General features: G+C 43.1%; 1 protein-coding gene across 2 annotated transcripts in view; it reads left to right on the top strand.

Moving 5' to 3' along the window:
* Positions 1 to 9,636: 9,636 nt before the first annotated feature.
* Positions 9,637 to 18,733, top strand: part of LAMA3 (laminin subunit alpha 3) — a 137,896-nt gene continuing 128,799 nt past the window's right edge. For both annotated transcript variants that reach the window (XM_077933094.1, XM_077933093.1), the window contains exons 1-2: positions 9,637 to 10,134; positions 15,199 to 15,351. In XM_077933094.1, the coding sequence (XP_077789220.1) occupies positions 9,859 to 10,134; positions 15,199 to 15,351 (429 nt within the window). In that variant the 5' untranslated portion in view covers positions 9,637 to 9,858. The remainder of the gene's footprint in view (positions 10,135 to 15,198; positions 15,352 to 18,733) is intronic.

The following is an 18,733-nucleotide window of genomic DNA, read 5'->3' as shown; positions in this document are numbered from 1 at the left end:
GTAAAAAAGCTGAAGCCCTTCATGCCCCGCCCACTGAAGGTCTGTTCTAGGCAGAGCCAAGACGTAAAACTTAATTATTTTTACAGTCAGAGCCACCATCTAACAATAACTCCAATCCATGCCCATGGAATGCAACATAAATGGTACTAAGAAACAGACCAACTTTGCATTTGGTTGCCCTATCCAATGCAGTTTGCACTGACTCCTCTAACTGTAACAGCATGCAAACCATTCTTTGAAAAGCTTCACTTATTTCTGGAAAAGAGGCCCATCTTATTTTCTAAGCACCTGGGCCAGGGCTGGATTTAGATGAAGAGAGGCCCTAGGCTACTCCACTTGTGAGGCCCCTCCCCATCTCCCACCCTCACAACTTGAAGAAAATGGAAGAATGTTATAAACAAAATTGAGTGAACCCAAGGATGATGACAGGTATTTAAAATTCTACAATTCACAATTTCTCCTCTAAAGGACATGATATATTATTGTTACCGTAAATACCATGATGATTTTAAAAAATGCATAAAAGTAACACTGAAAATTTTTGCAATAACTGAACTTTGTAAACCTTTTGTGGCCAGGGCAGGCCTGGAACTAGTTCCCGTGTCTTGTTCCTCTCTAAGGAATCAAGCTTCATGGCATTTAACCATGGCTCAGCATCCTCTGAGGTTAAACTTTGGACCTCTTGGAAACCTGAAGGTTCAACTCACCATTTTGCCTTCAGAGTATTGCATACAAATCACAGATCCACTACTTTGTGGCAGTGCTGCAGTATAAATTCAGAGAGACAAATCCTCACAATTTGTATATGCACTATCTGATTACAGCTTTCATCCATGCTATTCAATCCAATGGTGTAAAAAGAATGGAGATCTAAGACATAAAACCTCATGACTTTTACAACTGGAGCATTAGTAACTCAATTCTATACCCATGGATTGCACAATAAAAAACAACTAGCTTGGAACAGCTATGATGCTAAAACGCAGATCTGAAATGCCAACTCCCATAGATCCTGATTTTTACAGTTAGATGCCCCAGACTGACATCCTAATAACATCCTTGCCTACAGACTGCACTATAAAAATAAATCCACTTTTTCATTGTGCCACTGTGGAATGAAGGCATATAGCCAAGGGCGGCACTGATGTTCATCCTCCAGACTTTTACATGCTGATACCCCAAACTGAGTGCCTATGTTCTCTGCTCATGGAGTGTATTGTGAGCTTTCATTATGTTATATATTTGCCTTGGAGTATATGCATGTAAATATACATTTAACAACAACAGCTTGTAAGAACAACAAAAAACTATGAAGCTCTTTGGCAGTGCCACAAGATACTAGACCCGTAATTTAATATTATTATTTATTAATTACCCACCCTTCACCCTAAGGTGCCAGGGCAGGTTACAACATTAAAACACAATATTAAAAACAGTTTAAAACAACTTACAATTTGTGTTTCTTATATTGTAATTTAAGGTTGTGAACCGCCCTGAGATCTATGGATAAAGGGCAATACACAAATATAATAAAGAATGAGAATAATAAGGTGGGTCTTAAAAATATATGCATGCATGAATCTGCAGGCCCTGGGATTTAACATCTAGAGACAAAAGAAGCATCATGAAGACTGAGGACTCTTAACACGTGCATCCGCACACTGACATTTTTAAAATGGTGTCCTGTGGCCAGTAATGCCATGCCCTTTCATTAACTTTTGCTTCCTCTTTAGTTAATTGAATTCTGGGCACTCTTCTCTCCAGCAAAGCAGCAAAGAATGTTAGAAACACTTTATGAAAATCACTCATCTCTTACAAAGTAAAACAGCTTTCGAAGTGTGCTTTAAATTATTTACAGGCATATTAAATACTTTCCCCAGAGCGTTTAGCTATACATGCAGTTTTAACTCAAGGAGATTCCACTGCAGTCCACAGCAGAATGCTGCAGTGTGAAATGTGTAGCAGCCACTCAGCATTTTCTGTCACTGTTATCTCGTCAACAGGTAACTTATCAGTGAGATAATCTCTTCATTCCATACCTAAACATCTCTGCACAAGACATTTAAAGCAGTATCATACTCCTTTAAACAGTCATGGCTTCCTTCAAACTGGGAACTGTAGTTTTTAAGTATGTCGAGAGATTTTAGGAGACTCTTATTGCCATCATAGAGCTACAATTTTTAGAGTGCTTTAACAATCCACTTCTAGAGGAAGTCTGGGAATTGCAGCTCTCTGTACTGTATAGTGCAGACGGGGCCTTATTCTGTATTGATTGGTTGTCATATTGACGGACTGCATTTACAGCTTTTCCTTCTGATCAAACAGGAACGTGCCTTCTGGCTTTGTGCATCACCAGTCCTGGATACTTGATGGTAAATGTACATGAACTAAAATCAATAAATGAGTGACCTATCATGTTAATTTCCCCCCTGCTATACTGTAGATGTTGTGGATATATGCCATTAACTAGCTGCCAATAGCATTCTGCACGAAATAGCATGAATCCCACAATAAATAGCCTGGTTCTTTTATAATATATGACCATCACGCATCCTGTGGCATTGAGTCATGCACATTAACTGTATATTGCGTTGGAAAGTTCTCGTATAAGATTTAAATTGGATGCCACAACTTAAAGTGAGCCACAGAACTGGAGGTCCCCAAACCAGTACAACAAAGCACACATTCCCATTTTCCTGTTGTTAAGTAACTTGTCAGTTACATCATGGGATTCGCTGAATAGGGTGAAAAGGTGCTTGACTCACTTTCCATCATATACATGAGAATCAATGTGGTTTCCTGGAGAGAGGATTGTGGCATGTTGTGTGCTTTGGCTTCCAATTAGTGGCACAACTGTGCGTGCTGTTCGGAACCCGCTTCAGTTCTTAAAACCTTTAGCAGGACTCAAGTTGCTCTTTATATTGCTGAGTTTCATTCTTAGGGTGTACAAACATTCCTCATATATGTATAGTTACAATAAGTTTAAAAATACTTTCTTCCTCCCCTCCCAGCCCTGAGGATCCCCCCCCCCTGTCCAGCTTTGGTACATTGTGTGCAGGTTATGATTTCATGGATTGTTTTGCCAACTTTTCAGATTCCTCCCGTCTCCCCTTTTCCCCTTTTGTGTATTTTATGACTCATTCCATAGTTAACTGTTTACCTGTCCTCAGTTGACTCAATAAAAGAAGCAAAATGAATTTCTACTGTTTTTCTTAGCATTTCCTTTCATGCACATTTACATTACAGGGGAGCTTAATTTGTGAGGGAATTGCACTTTTGCTGTTAAAATCAATCTAAAAATGCTGCATCCAGAAGGTTAAAGGCTTTAGGTTACCAACAAGCTGAAATAAAAAGTTACGCTCCAGGAAAGCCTATTTTTAATACACTATCTGTACTGTATGTGTTTTGGGTGTGGAGATGGCAATTTGTTTATTCATGGCATGAGTATAGGAACAGTATGTGTGCTTTTATCTGAAGACTTGGAAAGGCTTTTCCTCATCCTGCCTCTCTTGGGGCTCTGCTGCCCAGAGACAAGAGGGCTGTTGCCATGGAGATGAAGGTGCCCTTTCCTGGCATGAGACTGGAGACCCTGGTGAGAAGGGGATCTCTCCTATTGTTCAGGATGGGCTGCTTAAAGTGCCTTGAGTCTATTTTGTTATTCTTCTCTTTTTTCCACTAGTTTTGTTAGATCTCCTAATTATGAACTGTTGAATGAATTGCTGAATGTGGGTGCAGAACTGATATTATTGGTATTGGGTATTATTAACTGATCTACTGGTACGTTTTATGTCCATTTAAACTTTTGATAATGTTCAAATGACCTGTAATTATGGAATTGGTAATGTTAAGTTGTAATGTATTGTTGTTGTTGGCATCCGTCTGTCTCGGGAGACAATAAAGGAGAGTGCCTTTGTTTAAATTGTCTATCCTTTGAAGAGCTTTGAGCACCATGTATTTGTGGAAAACATGCTATACAAATAAACGGACTATGACATTAATATGACTTATAATGACAGCATCTTAAATGAGAATATAGTGGGTGGCTTCTGATGAAGTCGTACGCAGAGTAGACCCTTCAAAATCAAGGACATCAACTTAGTCTTTAGTCACGTAATGCTAATAGTGGGGTAGGAGAGCTGAAAATAACACCAATAGTTTTCACATCTGCCAACCATTGCATCCCTTTGGTTTCAGATAGTACACGGGTAAAGGGTAAAGGACCATTAGGTCCAGTCGTGGCCGACTCTGGGGTTGCGGTGCTCATCTCGCTTTATTGGCCGAGGGAGCCGGTGTACAGCTTCCAGGTCATGTGGCCAGCATGACTGAGCCGCTTCTGGCGAACCAGAGCAGCACATGGAAATGCCATTTACCTTCCCACCAGAGCGGTACCTGTTTATCTACTTGCACTTGACGTGCTTTCGAACTGCTAGGTTGGCAGGAGCAGGGACCGAGCAACGGGAGCTCACCCCGTCGCGGGGATTCGAACTGCCGACCTTCTGATCGGCAAGTCCTAGGCTCTGTGGTTTAACCCACAGCGCCAAAAGGTTGGGACACAAATTTTCACAGCCCTGTAGCAGATATGGTGGCTCATTTACTAGAAGTAATGTATTTAGTGTTGACTCTGGAAGTGTATACTTGATTCTGACCCAACTAAGCCTCCTAGAGCACAATATACATGGCATGCCTTTTCAGCTCTCCTAATCCACTATCACTGATTCTGCTTTTCACACACCATTATAGCATGTAGATATTGTGGAAATATTCTGTTCAAAGATGAATAGAACCATTATAAGGCTGCAATATTATGGATACCACATGGAATTATATTGGCAGGGCAGTGTCCAAAATATGCACTTATAGGCCCGATGAGTCCAATATAAACACTGGGCTTCCATAGCTCATCGGCTGCCCAGTGGTGCCTGCAAACTCCTTCTTGGCCCAGCATTGTCTTTAACGGAGGTGTGTTCCCAGGGCCTGGTTATAGCTGGGCGGTGGATGGACTACTTCATCCTGGGGCTGGGCCTTTGGGCCTCTTTGCTCAGAAAACATCCCTATGATGTTTCAGCTACTTGAAGTTGCTGTTCTGAATGCAATGGCAAAAGTGTGGTAATACAGTGGTACCTCGGGTTAAGTTCGTTCCGGAGGTCCGTTCTTAAACTGAAACTGTTCTTAACCTGAAGCACCACTTTAGCTAATGGGGCCTCCTGCTGCTGCCGCGCCGTCGGAGCACGATTTCTGTTCTCATCCTGAAGCAAAGTTCTTAACCCGAGGTAATATTTCTGGGTTAGCAGAGTCTGTAACCTGAAGCGTATGTAACCTGAAGTGTATGTAACCCGAGGTACCACTGTTGCCAGTTTTCCTGACCTACATGACAAAGAGAAGGAACGCTGGCAGCGGCAGCAGCACATTAAAAAACAGGATGTGAAATACAAAAGATTTAGCATGAATTCCCCCACCCTGCAATATTTGTTTGGCATGACAGAAGCTGACAACACTGCCTCAGTAGCACTTGGAACAGTGAAATGTAGCTGTCGTTCCCTATTTTTATGATTCCCCAGGGCTGCTCTGCCATTAGACAAAGTGAGGAACCAGCCTCAGGCAGCAGATTCTGGAGAGCAGTCAGTGGCAGAGATATGTTAGGGGAGAGTTGTGTTCCCTTGTGCTAATTTGCTGCCTTAAGGTGTGGTGGAGAATGCTGTCCCACTGCCAGTGTTGAAGTAAGATTCAGCTGTCAGTCTGGTCAGCTTCAGTATAGGCAAAGTGGGCTGGGCACCATCTCAGGCAGCAAAATGTCTTAGGCCAGCCCTGAGAGTCTTTTTATTATCTACCAATATGTCTTTGCATTAAGCATCTAACAAAGATTTGGCTAGATGTATCCATCTAGTGCAGGTTTAGCAGCTCATCCCTATTTTTACTGCACTCAGAGACCGATCCCATCAATTCTAGGGAGAATTGCCTCAGCTGGGGTTTCAGAGTGATGTTTAATTATGCCTTTGTGGAATGACAAGTGTTTTTTTATTTATGTTTATATAACACTGGGCTGGGCAAAAGTCCAATAAGACAAGAGAAACAAGAAGTCAGTGTAATTCGCTTAGAGTACCTAGATCTTACCAAGGAAAAGAAGCCAAAATACCTAAATTGTTCTTTTCTTATAAGCACACAAATGACTCCTTTGTGTCTCATACAGTGTTGTAAGCATTTCCCTGGATCAAGTTAGTGGGTACAACTCTCCAATGTGTCTTGGATTAGAAACAGAAGTGTTAGAGCTTATCCAGACAATCAGTTGAAAGCTTGCCCTTACCACATGTTAGCTTTTGCCAAATGGTCCAGTGAGCAGCTTGATTTAAAGGCAATAATGTGACATTCAGTCTGCATCCTTGATACCAAGATGGATAGCAAGACTGTGGCCTCCGGCATACATGGAAAAAAACATGTCACCTTTCTGATAAAGGGGGCTAATTTGCCTGAAGGGGAGCATTGCTAAAGGCTCTGTTACTCAAACTCTATCGGATGTGGCTTCCATAGAGGATAAGGGTGTTGCTACCAGGAACCCTGTGAAAGGCAGGAGAAATATTCCTAAGCTGCAATATATGTTGGCATTCCCAAGACCTCTATAACTGAGAAAGAGAGAGAAAGAAGGCTGGAAATTTTAACAGCAATTAGCTGGGAGAACTGGGAAACCAAAATCATAATTTGAATAAAAATAACCACAAATGTTTCTAAAGTTCATCATTTTGTTATCTCATTGATCGATCAATCAATGAATCACCTTCTGGGTCCAAAGTTGGATCACTGAGCTTTGAACACCAGAAGATGCATAACTGGCAAGTGTAAACATTGAATGAAGTAAACGTGCTGTGTCCTGTCGTTCATGTGTTTGAACAGGTTTTGAGCTCTTTATGGTAAGTGCACAAGCTACCCATGGGCTTATGATATGCTTGCCTTGGAATATGTACCAAAACAACAACTCAGGCATAAATTCTATTCTATACATACCCATCTCCAGTAAGCTCCACTGAACACAATGAGACTCATTCTGAGTAAACATATATAGGATTGTACTGTCAGTGTTTTCTAAAAATAAATGTATATGAATTTCCCCCTTGACATATTGTTTTATTCCTGGAGAAGTCTTACACTCCAAATGCAATGTGATTAAGATAAAAAAAACCCACAATTTTCTAATTGGATAATTAAGTAGAACTGGTGGACTTTCTTGATTCAGCTTGTGGCTGGGTTTAAAACTCGCCAGCATGCAGTCCACACTGTTGTTTCTGAAGAATAAAGGCAAGATCAGCATGCCGGTTAGTTGTGCTCATCAAAATTTCCCCAAGATGTTGGCAGTAAGTTATAAGGTAATCCTGCCACTTTACTTATGCTGCTTTAACCTTGACAGAGTGCTGAAGTAGCCTCTGGCAGCCTATGTGCAGAGGAAGTGTCTCCATTTACAGTTGCTGAAAGGTGATTTTGACACTGCAGAAAAAAAGTTTAGTGTAATGTGTAAGTCAACATTTTTCAAAAGACTATAAGGAAGTATATGTTTGAGTCAACATGTTTCAACTCTGAAAAATTAAGGCCCAAGTACACATTACACAGAAAAGCATGTAAAACCATGGGCATAGCCAAGGGAGGGGCAGGGGGTGTCCTCCCCAAATCAATAAAAATAAATATAAATGCATAGCAAACTGAGATTCTACCCCCCCTAACAAAAGGTCTGCCCCCCAACAAAAATCCTGGCTACGCCCATGAACCAAACCTACCCATTGATTCTCTTCCTCATTCCCCCGCTCCAAAAAGGAAACTTCAGGAGAGGGCAATCTGTAGTGGAGGAGGATGGGGAAAGGGTGAAGCAGCTCTTCTCCATCATACTGCTTCTCTGCTCTAAATTGATCACTCCCAAAACTGGCTTTCCCCAAAAAACAACAACAAAAGGCATTAAAATGTGGCTACATGTGTAACATGTCAGACCTCAATAAGTGTGTAACATGCAAGCCTTATTAACTGATAATTATCACCAATATATCCAAAAAGCTGCCATTTCTATTGTTATACTATACAGGAAGCAATACAAAAGGCATTGTAGATGTAGCAATAGTGTGTGTGTGTGTGTGTGAGAGAGAGAGAGAGAGAGAGCGAGAGAGAGAGAGCGCGCGCAGTGTTCTCCATCCTTGATTCCCCAGCTCAGAAGATGTTGGACGTTGTCTAAGATTATTTGGGGATGATGAGGAGAGGAGAGGGGGAAATATATTATTACATTCCCTAAAAGGTTATGAATTACAAATATTATTTTTGTAGCTAAAGTTATTAAAAAAGATAACCCTGAGTAGTTTATCTTAAGTTCAATGCATGGCGGTTGCGTTGTAGAGACAGACTTAGTTTTTTAGTAATTTCTTCATTCACATCACACAAACCCTGTCACCAGTCTGATTCACACATGGATATTAATCACTTAAATCTTATGGACTGCAACATCAGCTGATGACTTTCAGATAGAAGTGTCTGTCAATTTTGGTTCTCTCCATTTCTCATTTTTCCAGTATTAAAGACAGTTCTCCATATTTCTGCAGCAATTTGCATATATATATATATATATATATATATATATATAAATCTTCATGGAAATTCTTCAGAATTTTAGTGCAAATATCTCCTAATAAATACATTACATACACATTTTGACAAACAATTTCCCCTAATAAAAGGCACCCCTGTGTGTTATCTTCATTAATATATTGTTATGCACACTTCCCCAATATATGCTTTTCTTTCAAAACAAACAAACCCACCATTGTTTGGTTGGAGAGCTTTACTGCACAATTAATATTAGTGCAACTTTTGAAGGGCTGCTGTGTTTCAGTTCTCACATTGTTCCAAAAAGTGCAAATCAGTTTCCTTAAATACAAACTGAGTTGGATTTCTCCCCGTCCCTACTTGCAAGTGTGAATGGGCCATCGCCAGACATAACTGTTCAGATCACCTCCATCACCTCATAAAACATTGCAGTGCTTCTCAACGTTACACTTCAGATATTCAGTTGCCAATCATTAAGTCTAATTTATTTATTCATTTCCTTAACTTTCTGCATTTAGCAGAGATGGTTCTTCCATTCCACTTTCCCCTCACAACCAACCTGTGAGGGGGGGGGGGGGCTATGCTGAGAGATAGAGACTGGTTGGTTCAACCTGAGCTAGAGTTGTAGAGACGGAAACAAACGCCACGGAGTCGAGTTGAGTCTGCGCCTGGGCTCCTTCGTCCCATATAAAACATAAATAACTAAAACATTTGAGGGGGTCTGCCCCCCAAAGTTGATGGACATTGCCATAGAAATGGTCACGTGTATCGCATCATGGGATCAATTACTTGCCCCACCCCCAATATTTCATTCAAGTTGGCACCCCTGATCGCAGCCACGGGAAAAGTGCCATGGAGGGCTAGTCTCTCTCTGCGTAACGATGGGGACCCCAGACCTGCCAACCTCCCTACACGTGGCCGTTGTTATGACTGCGGGCTGTTTCCCAGGCTGGGCTGAAGGAGAGGTCTCTCAGTGGATCGCTTGCCCCCCACCCGCCCCTTTGCCTCCCCGGACTACGTCTCTGCGGCGGCGTCTCCGCCTGGATCCTGCGAGGCTGGCGGCCGAGCGGCAGGGGGTGTCTTCGCTGCCTCCGCCTCCTCCGCCTCGCCGCTCCTTTCCCTTTTCTGCGCCCTTCGGGCCAATCGGCGCAAAACAAAGGCGCGCAGGAGGAGCGGAGGGAGGCCCATCTCCGCCTGCCCTTCCCTCCCGGGTCAGTGGCTCCGCGCGCCGTAAACAAACGCAGCCCCGGGGTCGCCTCGTGCGCGCTGGAAGGGAGCCCAGGCAGGATGGCCAAGAGACGGGCTGCCAACCCAGCGATGGCCGGGCTCGTCCTGGCGCTCTGGTCCCGCTGCTGCTCCGCGGATCCTCGGGTGGCTGGTTCTCCGGACGAGTCCCAAGCGCCGGGGCTCAGCCTCCATCCGCCCTACTTCAACCTGGCGGAGATCGCCAAGATTTCGGCGACCGACACCTGCGGCCAGGACGAGAGCGGGAGGCCTCGCCGAGAGCTCTTCTGCAAGCTGGTGGGGGGCCCCGCCGCTTTTCCCGCGGGGAAAAACATCCAGGTAACTCCGGGTGAAGCGGGTGTGGATTAAGTTGGGGATCAACTGAGGGATCAGTGGCATGGATCCTCCAGTCCAGATCATTAAATGCGGACAAATTAACTCATTCTGTACCTGTGCAGCCACTCTGGTCTCCTAACATGATGTACCCCTTAATCTAGACTGAACAGCATAGCATCAGGATAGTTAATGAATTGGCAGAAGGCTGCATCTCTTCCGCGGGCGCCTCTCCTTCCGCCAGTGCTTTACGCGCAAGCTGCATATTCTAAATCAATAGTTGCCAGCTTTGTTTTACCGGCATCGTTAACCGCTTGACACCTGTACACGACAGAAATTTAACAGGTGCAGCTTTCCCATCGGATCTCTGTGCAGCAGAAAGATGCACCAGTTGAATTCCTGTCTTTCTTTGATAGATTAAAGGCACAGGAACTGTGTAGGGGGGGGAATATTCGGGGAGGGAGTACTCTCCCCTATGTATAGATAACCTGGATCGGATATCCCTGCCTTCACTGCCGTCTTCTCATGATCCAGGTGCTGACACTTTGGAAATGTTTGGGTGTTTCCATAAGTTCAGTACATAATTATGATTGAAATGAGGGCCAAAGTAACTATTATTCTTTGGATCTCACTCACCCACAGTCTGTCAAGTAGAGTACAAGGGTAGGCTCTTGTGCATGTGCTGAAGGTTACTGGTTATGAATACAGAACGAAGTTATAGTGGTAGTTAACTCATTCATTGCAGCTTAGAGATGCTGCTTCACCACTTAAAAATGGGGGAAACTGCTGTACTGGCAGGAAAGTGTCCTTCAGGATTTCTGAAGGAAGTGCTGAATAAAAGGTCCTCTTAACAGTTGGTGGCCTTCCTTCCATAGAAAAGACTGCATATGCCAATTGTGTAGGGCATTCCCAGGGACCTCTGCAATATATACAAGCTGCCCTTCCACTTTCTCTGTGCCTGTCCTAAGACGACACAAGAAGAGCTCTGCTGGATCAAGCCAAATGCACATCTTGTCCAGAACTGTTCACATAACTTACAAAAATAAGACTGATCTCCTACACTTTATACCTGTCAATGTTGAAGGACGATCTCTGTTACTCTCCTCAATGACCTGCCTTCCATCTGGTATTGTTGTGTCAGTATTATGATATGCTAATCTGTTGGCAAGGCAAGGAGAAGACCTATTCTATTCATGGCCTGCTTGGGTGGGGCGGCTTCCCATAGGCATCTGGTTGGTCACTGTGAGAGAACAGAATTCTGGACTAGACTGGGTTAAATAAAATGCCCCACCCCCACCCCCTGCTTCGACAGTAGCTTCTAGGATCTTGTCTGTCTGAAGATAAGAACAGTAAATTCTAACCAAAAATGATCTATTACAGTGTGCACCATTAGTTCTGCATGCACCTTACAATGGCATATGTGAAGAAATGTGCCAAATGATTGCCAAGCCAAATCCCTATTTGTCATGTCTGTATTTGATTCCTATCTATTTTTAACTGATTCTAAATGCTCACCAAAATCAGTTTAGATTTGCATATTTTAAGTCAATTAACATACAGTATATGCAGAACAGCTTTACTGTGCAATCATAACTATCTCTACCCAGAAGTAAGTCCTTTTGAATCCAGTGTGTCTTAATCCCAGGTAGGAAGAGCTAGGATTGTAGACTAAGCCTTCTTTATTTTGTGAGTGAGATGACAACCCCTCTTAGAGCTAACCTGCACCACAAATTTTATATGACTACAGGAAATTAGAGGCTGGGGAGTCTTCTGAGGGGCAAATTTGAATGCTGCAGACTACCTGATTTTAACATTAAGAGGTTTTAGAAGCAATTACAGTCATTTAGGCAGAAGCAAATCCTAACAGGTGAATTAAGCCAAAGGTACTGTTTCTGTGGTATTGTTTCCTTTCACCCATTTATGAAGTTAAAACCCTGTGGTTTAGTTGTGAATTGATATAATTCTACAGTTAGGTATGACAGCAATAGTGAACAAGAGAATTCCTCTTACTTTAACATTTGTTGCAGAGATTCTGGGTGAGAGGGTCACCTGCGATTTGTGCTTGATCCAAGCTCCCGGAAGGATTACTGATAGATGTGCCCTGGCACAAGAGGACATGTTGTGTGCTGCTTACAGAATTTGTAGAAATGTGTTTTCAGCAGCTTCCCTCTCCTGTTTCTAACAAAGCCTCATTGAGACACATAGCAGAAATATTTCTGTACTTTACCAGTCATCTTTTTGGTTCAAGAGGGGTTCCAAATTCTTTCAAAAGGCTGGGGAAAGCAGACCTGGAAAATGTGATAACAGCACAGTGCATATGCGATCACACTGCCCCAACCCTCGAATTCAAAGTTAAGGAAGAGAGTTTTTATGGACACCATATTTCAAATACCTATGAAATGGGAGAAGGCTTAAACAAACATGCTCACATCTATTCATGTCCGCAGTATAAAAGAATGGAGAGAGTGAATGAACATATTCAGATAATCATAGATGTAAGATAGAGAACTTTAGCAACAGGAAATATCAGTTAACTGGAAAGGCTGTACTTGCTCCACTGTGCCCTGCACTGTGTTAGAAGTATGAATGGGGCTTGACCTTGTACTTTGGTGTGGGTTTGTGCCCAGAAAAGAAGGTCTCCTGCAAACAACAACAACAACAACAAGACAAAGGTAGCAGCATAAGGGGGGGGGGGTGGGACAACAACCAACCAAACTCCAAAACTCACAACTGGCCAATACCTATTTTAAGATCAACCAAAAGGTCACAAAGTGTGGCAAACTTTTTGAGTTTTGTGTAACTCTTCAAGCAAGATATTATACAAAGCAGGAAGTGAGGGAGACAAGGACACTTAACATTCAAAGGATGTAATTGCTCTGGCAGATCCACAGCCCTCAGGTAACTTGGAGAGAATTCTGAGTGAGGTTTCAGAATATCCAAGTTGCTTCCAAAGTTTTATTATTTATTCCTTCCCTAATGAAATAAGGCAGGCACTGACTTGGGTGAGTACCTGCTGAAGATTTGTTGGCTGCTGACATTTTTAGCTTGGTATCTATATTGCCTCACGGTGGAGGTCATTTTATTGTGGTTTTAAATATTTCAAACGTGTGATTGCTTTATATTATGTTTACATCTGGTATCGCCCAGATGAAGAATGGTATATGAGTATTTAAAATAAATACATGTACAAAGGTCACTTTCAGGAATCCTACAAGGCAGCTGATTTGTTTCCCAACATCACATTCCCAGCTCTTCATCACTGAGATGTATTCAGGCTGCAAACATCTCTAAACTCTTTCTGTTTCTGCCTCTTCAAAAATGCAAATAGCTCTTTCTATGCATGTGCACTGCCCTCCCCCTTTCCTCCATTTAATGGTACATGTATATGACTTTCTCCAAGCTTTTTGGGCTATCTCATTGAAACATGAGTTATTCCCAAATATACCCTAAGCCTTCACTCCCATTGCGAAAACCATCTTGTGCTATTAACCAGCAATCTACCTGACAGAAGGAAGGGCAACCCAGTATCCTGTAACCTCAGAGCTATATTCAGTTCTTTCTCTACCACCACCCTACACACAATTAACTTCACTCAAAGGGGAGAGTGATGATAAGCCCTCTCCCTCTTGTACTCGTCCCCTTTCCTGCAGCATCCCCTCTCCCCTATTGAGGAGTGAAACATCTGCAGTGGCGAGTATGTTGTACTTCTTTAGACTCCTCACATTATTTAGAACCCTGGAAAGATGTGGTTTCTAAATGGGCCAGGGAGTCTATCCAAGTGCAGCAGACTCTCTTCAGCAGAAACTCAGCTCCCAACAGGTATATCCAATAGGATAAAGTAGAGGGACAACCCAGGTGTCATTATGGTTTTGACCCTAGATGGGCAACATAGCTATGAGTGTTGTGCTTAGAGCTGGACTGGAATTTCCAACAACACTATGTTTGAGAAGATCATTTCCTACACGTTCTGTTTATGCCCTGTATAGACTACTCCTGTAGAAGGTACATATGCAGCCATACTTCCAATTTTCCATAGGCTACATTACTTTTTGTACTGAGAATAATGTTATATACACAGTCATGGAAACTCTAGAAGATGTGCGTTTTGAGGTGACTTGTATATGCAGAGCTGCTTTGATGAGTCATGGCCCAGATCCAGGCAATACTCCCAATCTCCTGGAACTGAGACATTGTACCAGGCAGGCTGCATTGTGGAATGCCTTTCTGCAGATACTGCCCGTGTAGAGCAAAAGGAAAGGTTTGCTCGGCAACTTATTTTCCTTTAGCTTCCATCTGCCATCTTCGTTGGCAGCTCTTGTGGAATGTACTTTAAATAACTGAGATGCTTGCTGCTCCAGAAGAATTCACTGACGTACATTTAGAAACATTATTAAACTTGTCCTCAGAACTCCAAGTGACCTAGTTAAGTTGAAATGGCTCTCTTGTGGCCTAATCTTCAGTAACCTGGCAAAAAAAGCCTGTCCAGTTTGACCATCAGCAGAGGGGGGAAAGGATGGAGAACCTCCATCCCCAAATCCAATTTGTTTACTTTGTTTTCTTACCACCCCTTTAAATACTTCCACTTGCCACTTCTCTTCTCCTAGAGGGGAGGCCATTGCTGTGTGCCAAACCATTGCAGCCTAATGTTTTCGTGTTGTTGTCCTGTATTTTTACAGACCTGATGATCCTCCCTAATAAAATTCTCCATCTGGTGCAGAAAAACTTCACGCAACTGTCCTTTTATTGAAAAGCTTCCTTCTTGCCTTGCTTCTTGTTTGGTGTGCCTGGAAGTTTAGTGAATTGCCCTTTAATTAGTGCACTACTATTCCTTGTGCCTGGAAGTAACGTGTGTAAAAATTGGTGGATTTTAGCCATGGGCAAGGGTGTTGTTAGATAATATAACACTTTATCAGGTGCCATCTAGAGCCATCGTTTTAATTCTGCTTTTAGCTGATTGTTGAAAAGCGCTACCTTGGCTAGATCTTCCAACTTCCTAGATCTTTAACCATTAGCGGTCAAGTTCAAACTGTCGCATTGATCATTACATCTTTTTGTTTTCTTCTCTTTCAGGGCCAGTTTTGTGACTATTGCGATGCCGCTGATCCCAACAAAGCTCACCCAGCAACCAATGCTATAGACGGGACAGAGCGCTGGTGGCAAAGTCCTTCTCTCTCCTTAGGTTTAAAGTATGATGTGGTCAACATTACTTTAGATCTAGGACAGGCAAGTACAGGTGTTGCTTTCCATGTTGTTGACTTTGACATTTTCCCTTGTCTGTTGTCTATGCATGGCCCAAAGTATGATGGGAACTGTTTAGCATTCAAAGAGCTAACCGCCAGTCTCTTTTTTCTCCCACTTCTCAGGATAAAACCCATTTTTATGTAATGAGATGTGCATGCCTTTAAGATTCCAGATTGAGTAACTCTTAATTATTTCTGGATGCTGAGCTCAACAAGAATTCCATCAACAACTTTCCCCTACTACTGGCCATTGGAGATTCTACTCTATAATCAAGGAGTTCTGGGTCACAGTGTCTGACCTCAGTTATCAGTCCTTGATATGAGGTTATCAATTAGTGATGTCCATTACATTAATAAATCTGTTACGCTAGTTAAACATATTCAAAATAGCACTTGTATTGAGATTATGAAACTTTATCAGTGAATCAGGTGACTAATCCCTTTAAAGGGGGGTTGCTAGTTGACTAAAAATCTTTAACCATAGGTACTACTACGCCTTCTCTATTTACTAAATTATTTTTTATGCCAAGTAAATCATAGAATTGTAGTTCAATCCCCTGCAATGCAGGAAATCCTGCCCACAACCACCAGCCTTATGCTTAAGAGCCAGACCCACTGACCCACTGTGCCTCAGGAGGGCTTTATGTAATTGAATAGTGTGGTTACTCTGTTCTAAATTACCAATGAAATGGATACAGAGAGAAAATTAGTTGCTGCTACTTTGTTGTTCAATGAGTAGATGATATTGTTTAATAATTCAACTGCTGAAGACTTCACTAGATCAGAATGATTTACTGCGGGGATTTCCTGCAGCTTCAGAAACTCCAGGGTGCATGCAGGCTCCCACTACCCACAAGGCTGCTTTGTTCAACTGAGGTAGTGGCAGCTCTGTGCAGGCATGGAGAAGTAAGAGACCTCTGCTTCTTCCCCTTATGGGAGAAGTAGCATCCCAGCTTGTCCATAGAGTTACCTATCTTTCACCTGAGAGAGAAGACCCTCCTCGCATGCTCCTTCTAGGAAGGTGTAGAGAAACATCACTGGTCCCCAGTGTGGTATCTTTGTGATATTAGTAAAAAGGTAAAGGTACCCCTGCCCGTACGGGCCAGTCTTGACAGACTCTAGGGTTGTGCGCCCATCTCACTTAAGAGGCCGAGGGCCAGCGCTGTCCGGAGACACTTCCTGGTCACGTGGCCAGCGTGACAAAGCTGCATCTGGCGAGCCAGCGCAGCACATGGAAACACCGTTTACCTTCCCGCCAGTAAGCGGTCCCTATTTATCTACTTGCACCTGGAGGTGCTTTCGAACTGCTAGGTTGGCAGGCGCTGGGACCGAGCAACGGGAGCGCACCCCGCCGCGGGGATTCGAACCGCTGACCTTTCGATCGGCAAGCCCTAGGCGCTGAGGCTTTTACCCACAGCGCCACCCGCGTCCCATCTTTGTGATATTAGCAGCCGTTAAATAAATTACCACACTCATTTTTCAGACCTAACTTCATATTAAGGAAAGAGGTAAAATTCTGTGGCGTTAAACAGATCCAAAAGCAGAAAGTTGAGAATGACTCTAAGCATATGGGAATGGGCAACAACCAATTCAGCTGCTATCAAGAAACATAACTGAGTTCTTAGCTCCTTCCTTCCTAGACTGCGGAAACAAACCATAGAGTGAACGGCTTAGCATTAAGTGAGAACCAGAGCTTGTGATTTGTTTTCTCAAACAAACCATGAATAGGAAGGCAAAAACGAACCTTGGCTTCCAATTGTGGTTTCTTTGGAGAGAAAGAAGTGTAGCTTCACACATAATGCTCAGCTGGCCACATTCTGGTTTATTTCCCTACTCTAGGAAGCCAAGCAGGGAGTGATTGAACTGTCTGTGTAGCAGCTCGCAGCTCTCACACAGTTTAATTTCTCTAACCATGGGTTGTGGCCAGTGTTAGGTGTGATTGAAGCCAGTGAACAGATGTCATGAGCTGGCTGTGGATGACAGTTCTTGGGGTGAAGTGTCTTTCACTATCAATCTGATTTAGGATCAGTAGTTTTTGCTGTCTGCTGTACAAGCCCATGAGTCTTTGCTTAGGTATCTGTAAACAGGCCAAGCAACAACAATGGTAAGCGTAGTAACAAGTGTGCTTAACAATATACTTTGGAAGTTTTGTAAACTAGCGTATTCCCAATACACAGAAATTCTATAGAAATATTGACAGCCAAGGAAGCATTTCCTGTCTTTCAGTGTACTTTCACTATAAGAAAGCAAATACCAAAGATGTTGTTCCACACTGCTTCTCACCCATTAAAAAGAGCTAAAATCTTACACTGATTAGGTAAGTAGGAAGGAAGTCACTGAAAGCAAATAGGAGGAACATGTCATTCAAAAAGTGTTTGATTTTGTTTGCAGTTGCTTTCCTCTCATTGTGCATATTAAATGACTGATTTATAACGGAGCTAATGAATACCAGCAATGCAATCACAATGTTTTCCCCTTAGCATGGGAGAAGTGAAAAAAGGCAGGCTGGCACAGCTAAGTTCAGTAATCTGGATGAACTCCAAACCCAGCATGGACTCAAACAGCACAGCAGGGGCAGTTTGAGCAACAGTAGCAATAGCTAAGAAAGAAATTTGGACTTTAATATCTAGTCCTCTATTATCCCTCTTGCTGTTGCTTTGGGGCATGGGTAGGCAATGTGGTGCTCGCTAGATCTTGTTGGACTGCAAATCCCATCACCCCTGACCAATCCTTTTTTTCTAGCCAAAAAAGATGGTGGAATGCACCTCCCTCAGGAAGATCCACCCCAGAGCCCTAGGGGGGTGGCCTGGGGGGTGGGTGTCTCCTCATGTGCCAGAGTCTTGTTGAGGCTGCTCAGCTGAGGCCAGGGGAGCCTTCCACACCTCAGCTGAGCACCTTAAGGAGACCCACCTCATCTGGCTTGCATGAGCTGGAGCAGCTGAGAGGCAGAGAGGCTTCTGTGCCTCAGCTGGACACCTTAATTGTCGGAATTGGGGGGGACGTGTTTTGAAAGGCCAGCTGGCTTGGCCCCAGCTGGAGCGCCTCCCTTAAGCCTTGCCACTGCAGAGATCCCTCGACCTCTGCTCCAACGTGATCAGTGACTCAAGCTTGCAGACTTGAGCATACTTTACTAAGCAGTGTAAACTGCACAACAGAAGAGGCTTGAGGCTGTAGACACATACTAAACTACACATTTATTATACATAAATCAGGACAAAGAAAACATGTCATCTCTCCTTGCCGTCTTCTCGGAGAAATACTAAAAACAAAAGCAATACAGAGCAGAAGTTCCGCTCACGCCAGCAAACTGTGCTGGAATGTAAACAGACATGTGATACGCAACAATCCCATTTCTGCAACAAAAG

The sequence above is a fragment of the Podarcis muralis genome, chromosome 8 (genome assembly GCF_964188315.1).
Source record: "Podarcis muralis chromosome 8, rPodMur119.hap1.1, whole genome shotgun sequence".
In the NCBI taxonomy this organism is placed as follows: Eukaryota; Metazoa; Chordata; class Lepidosauria; order Squamata; family Lacertidae; genus Podarcis; species Podarcis muralis.
This window is presented reverse-complemented; position numbering and strand designations above follow the sequence as displayed.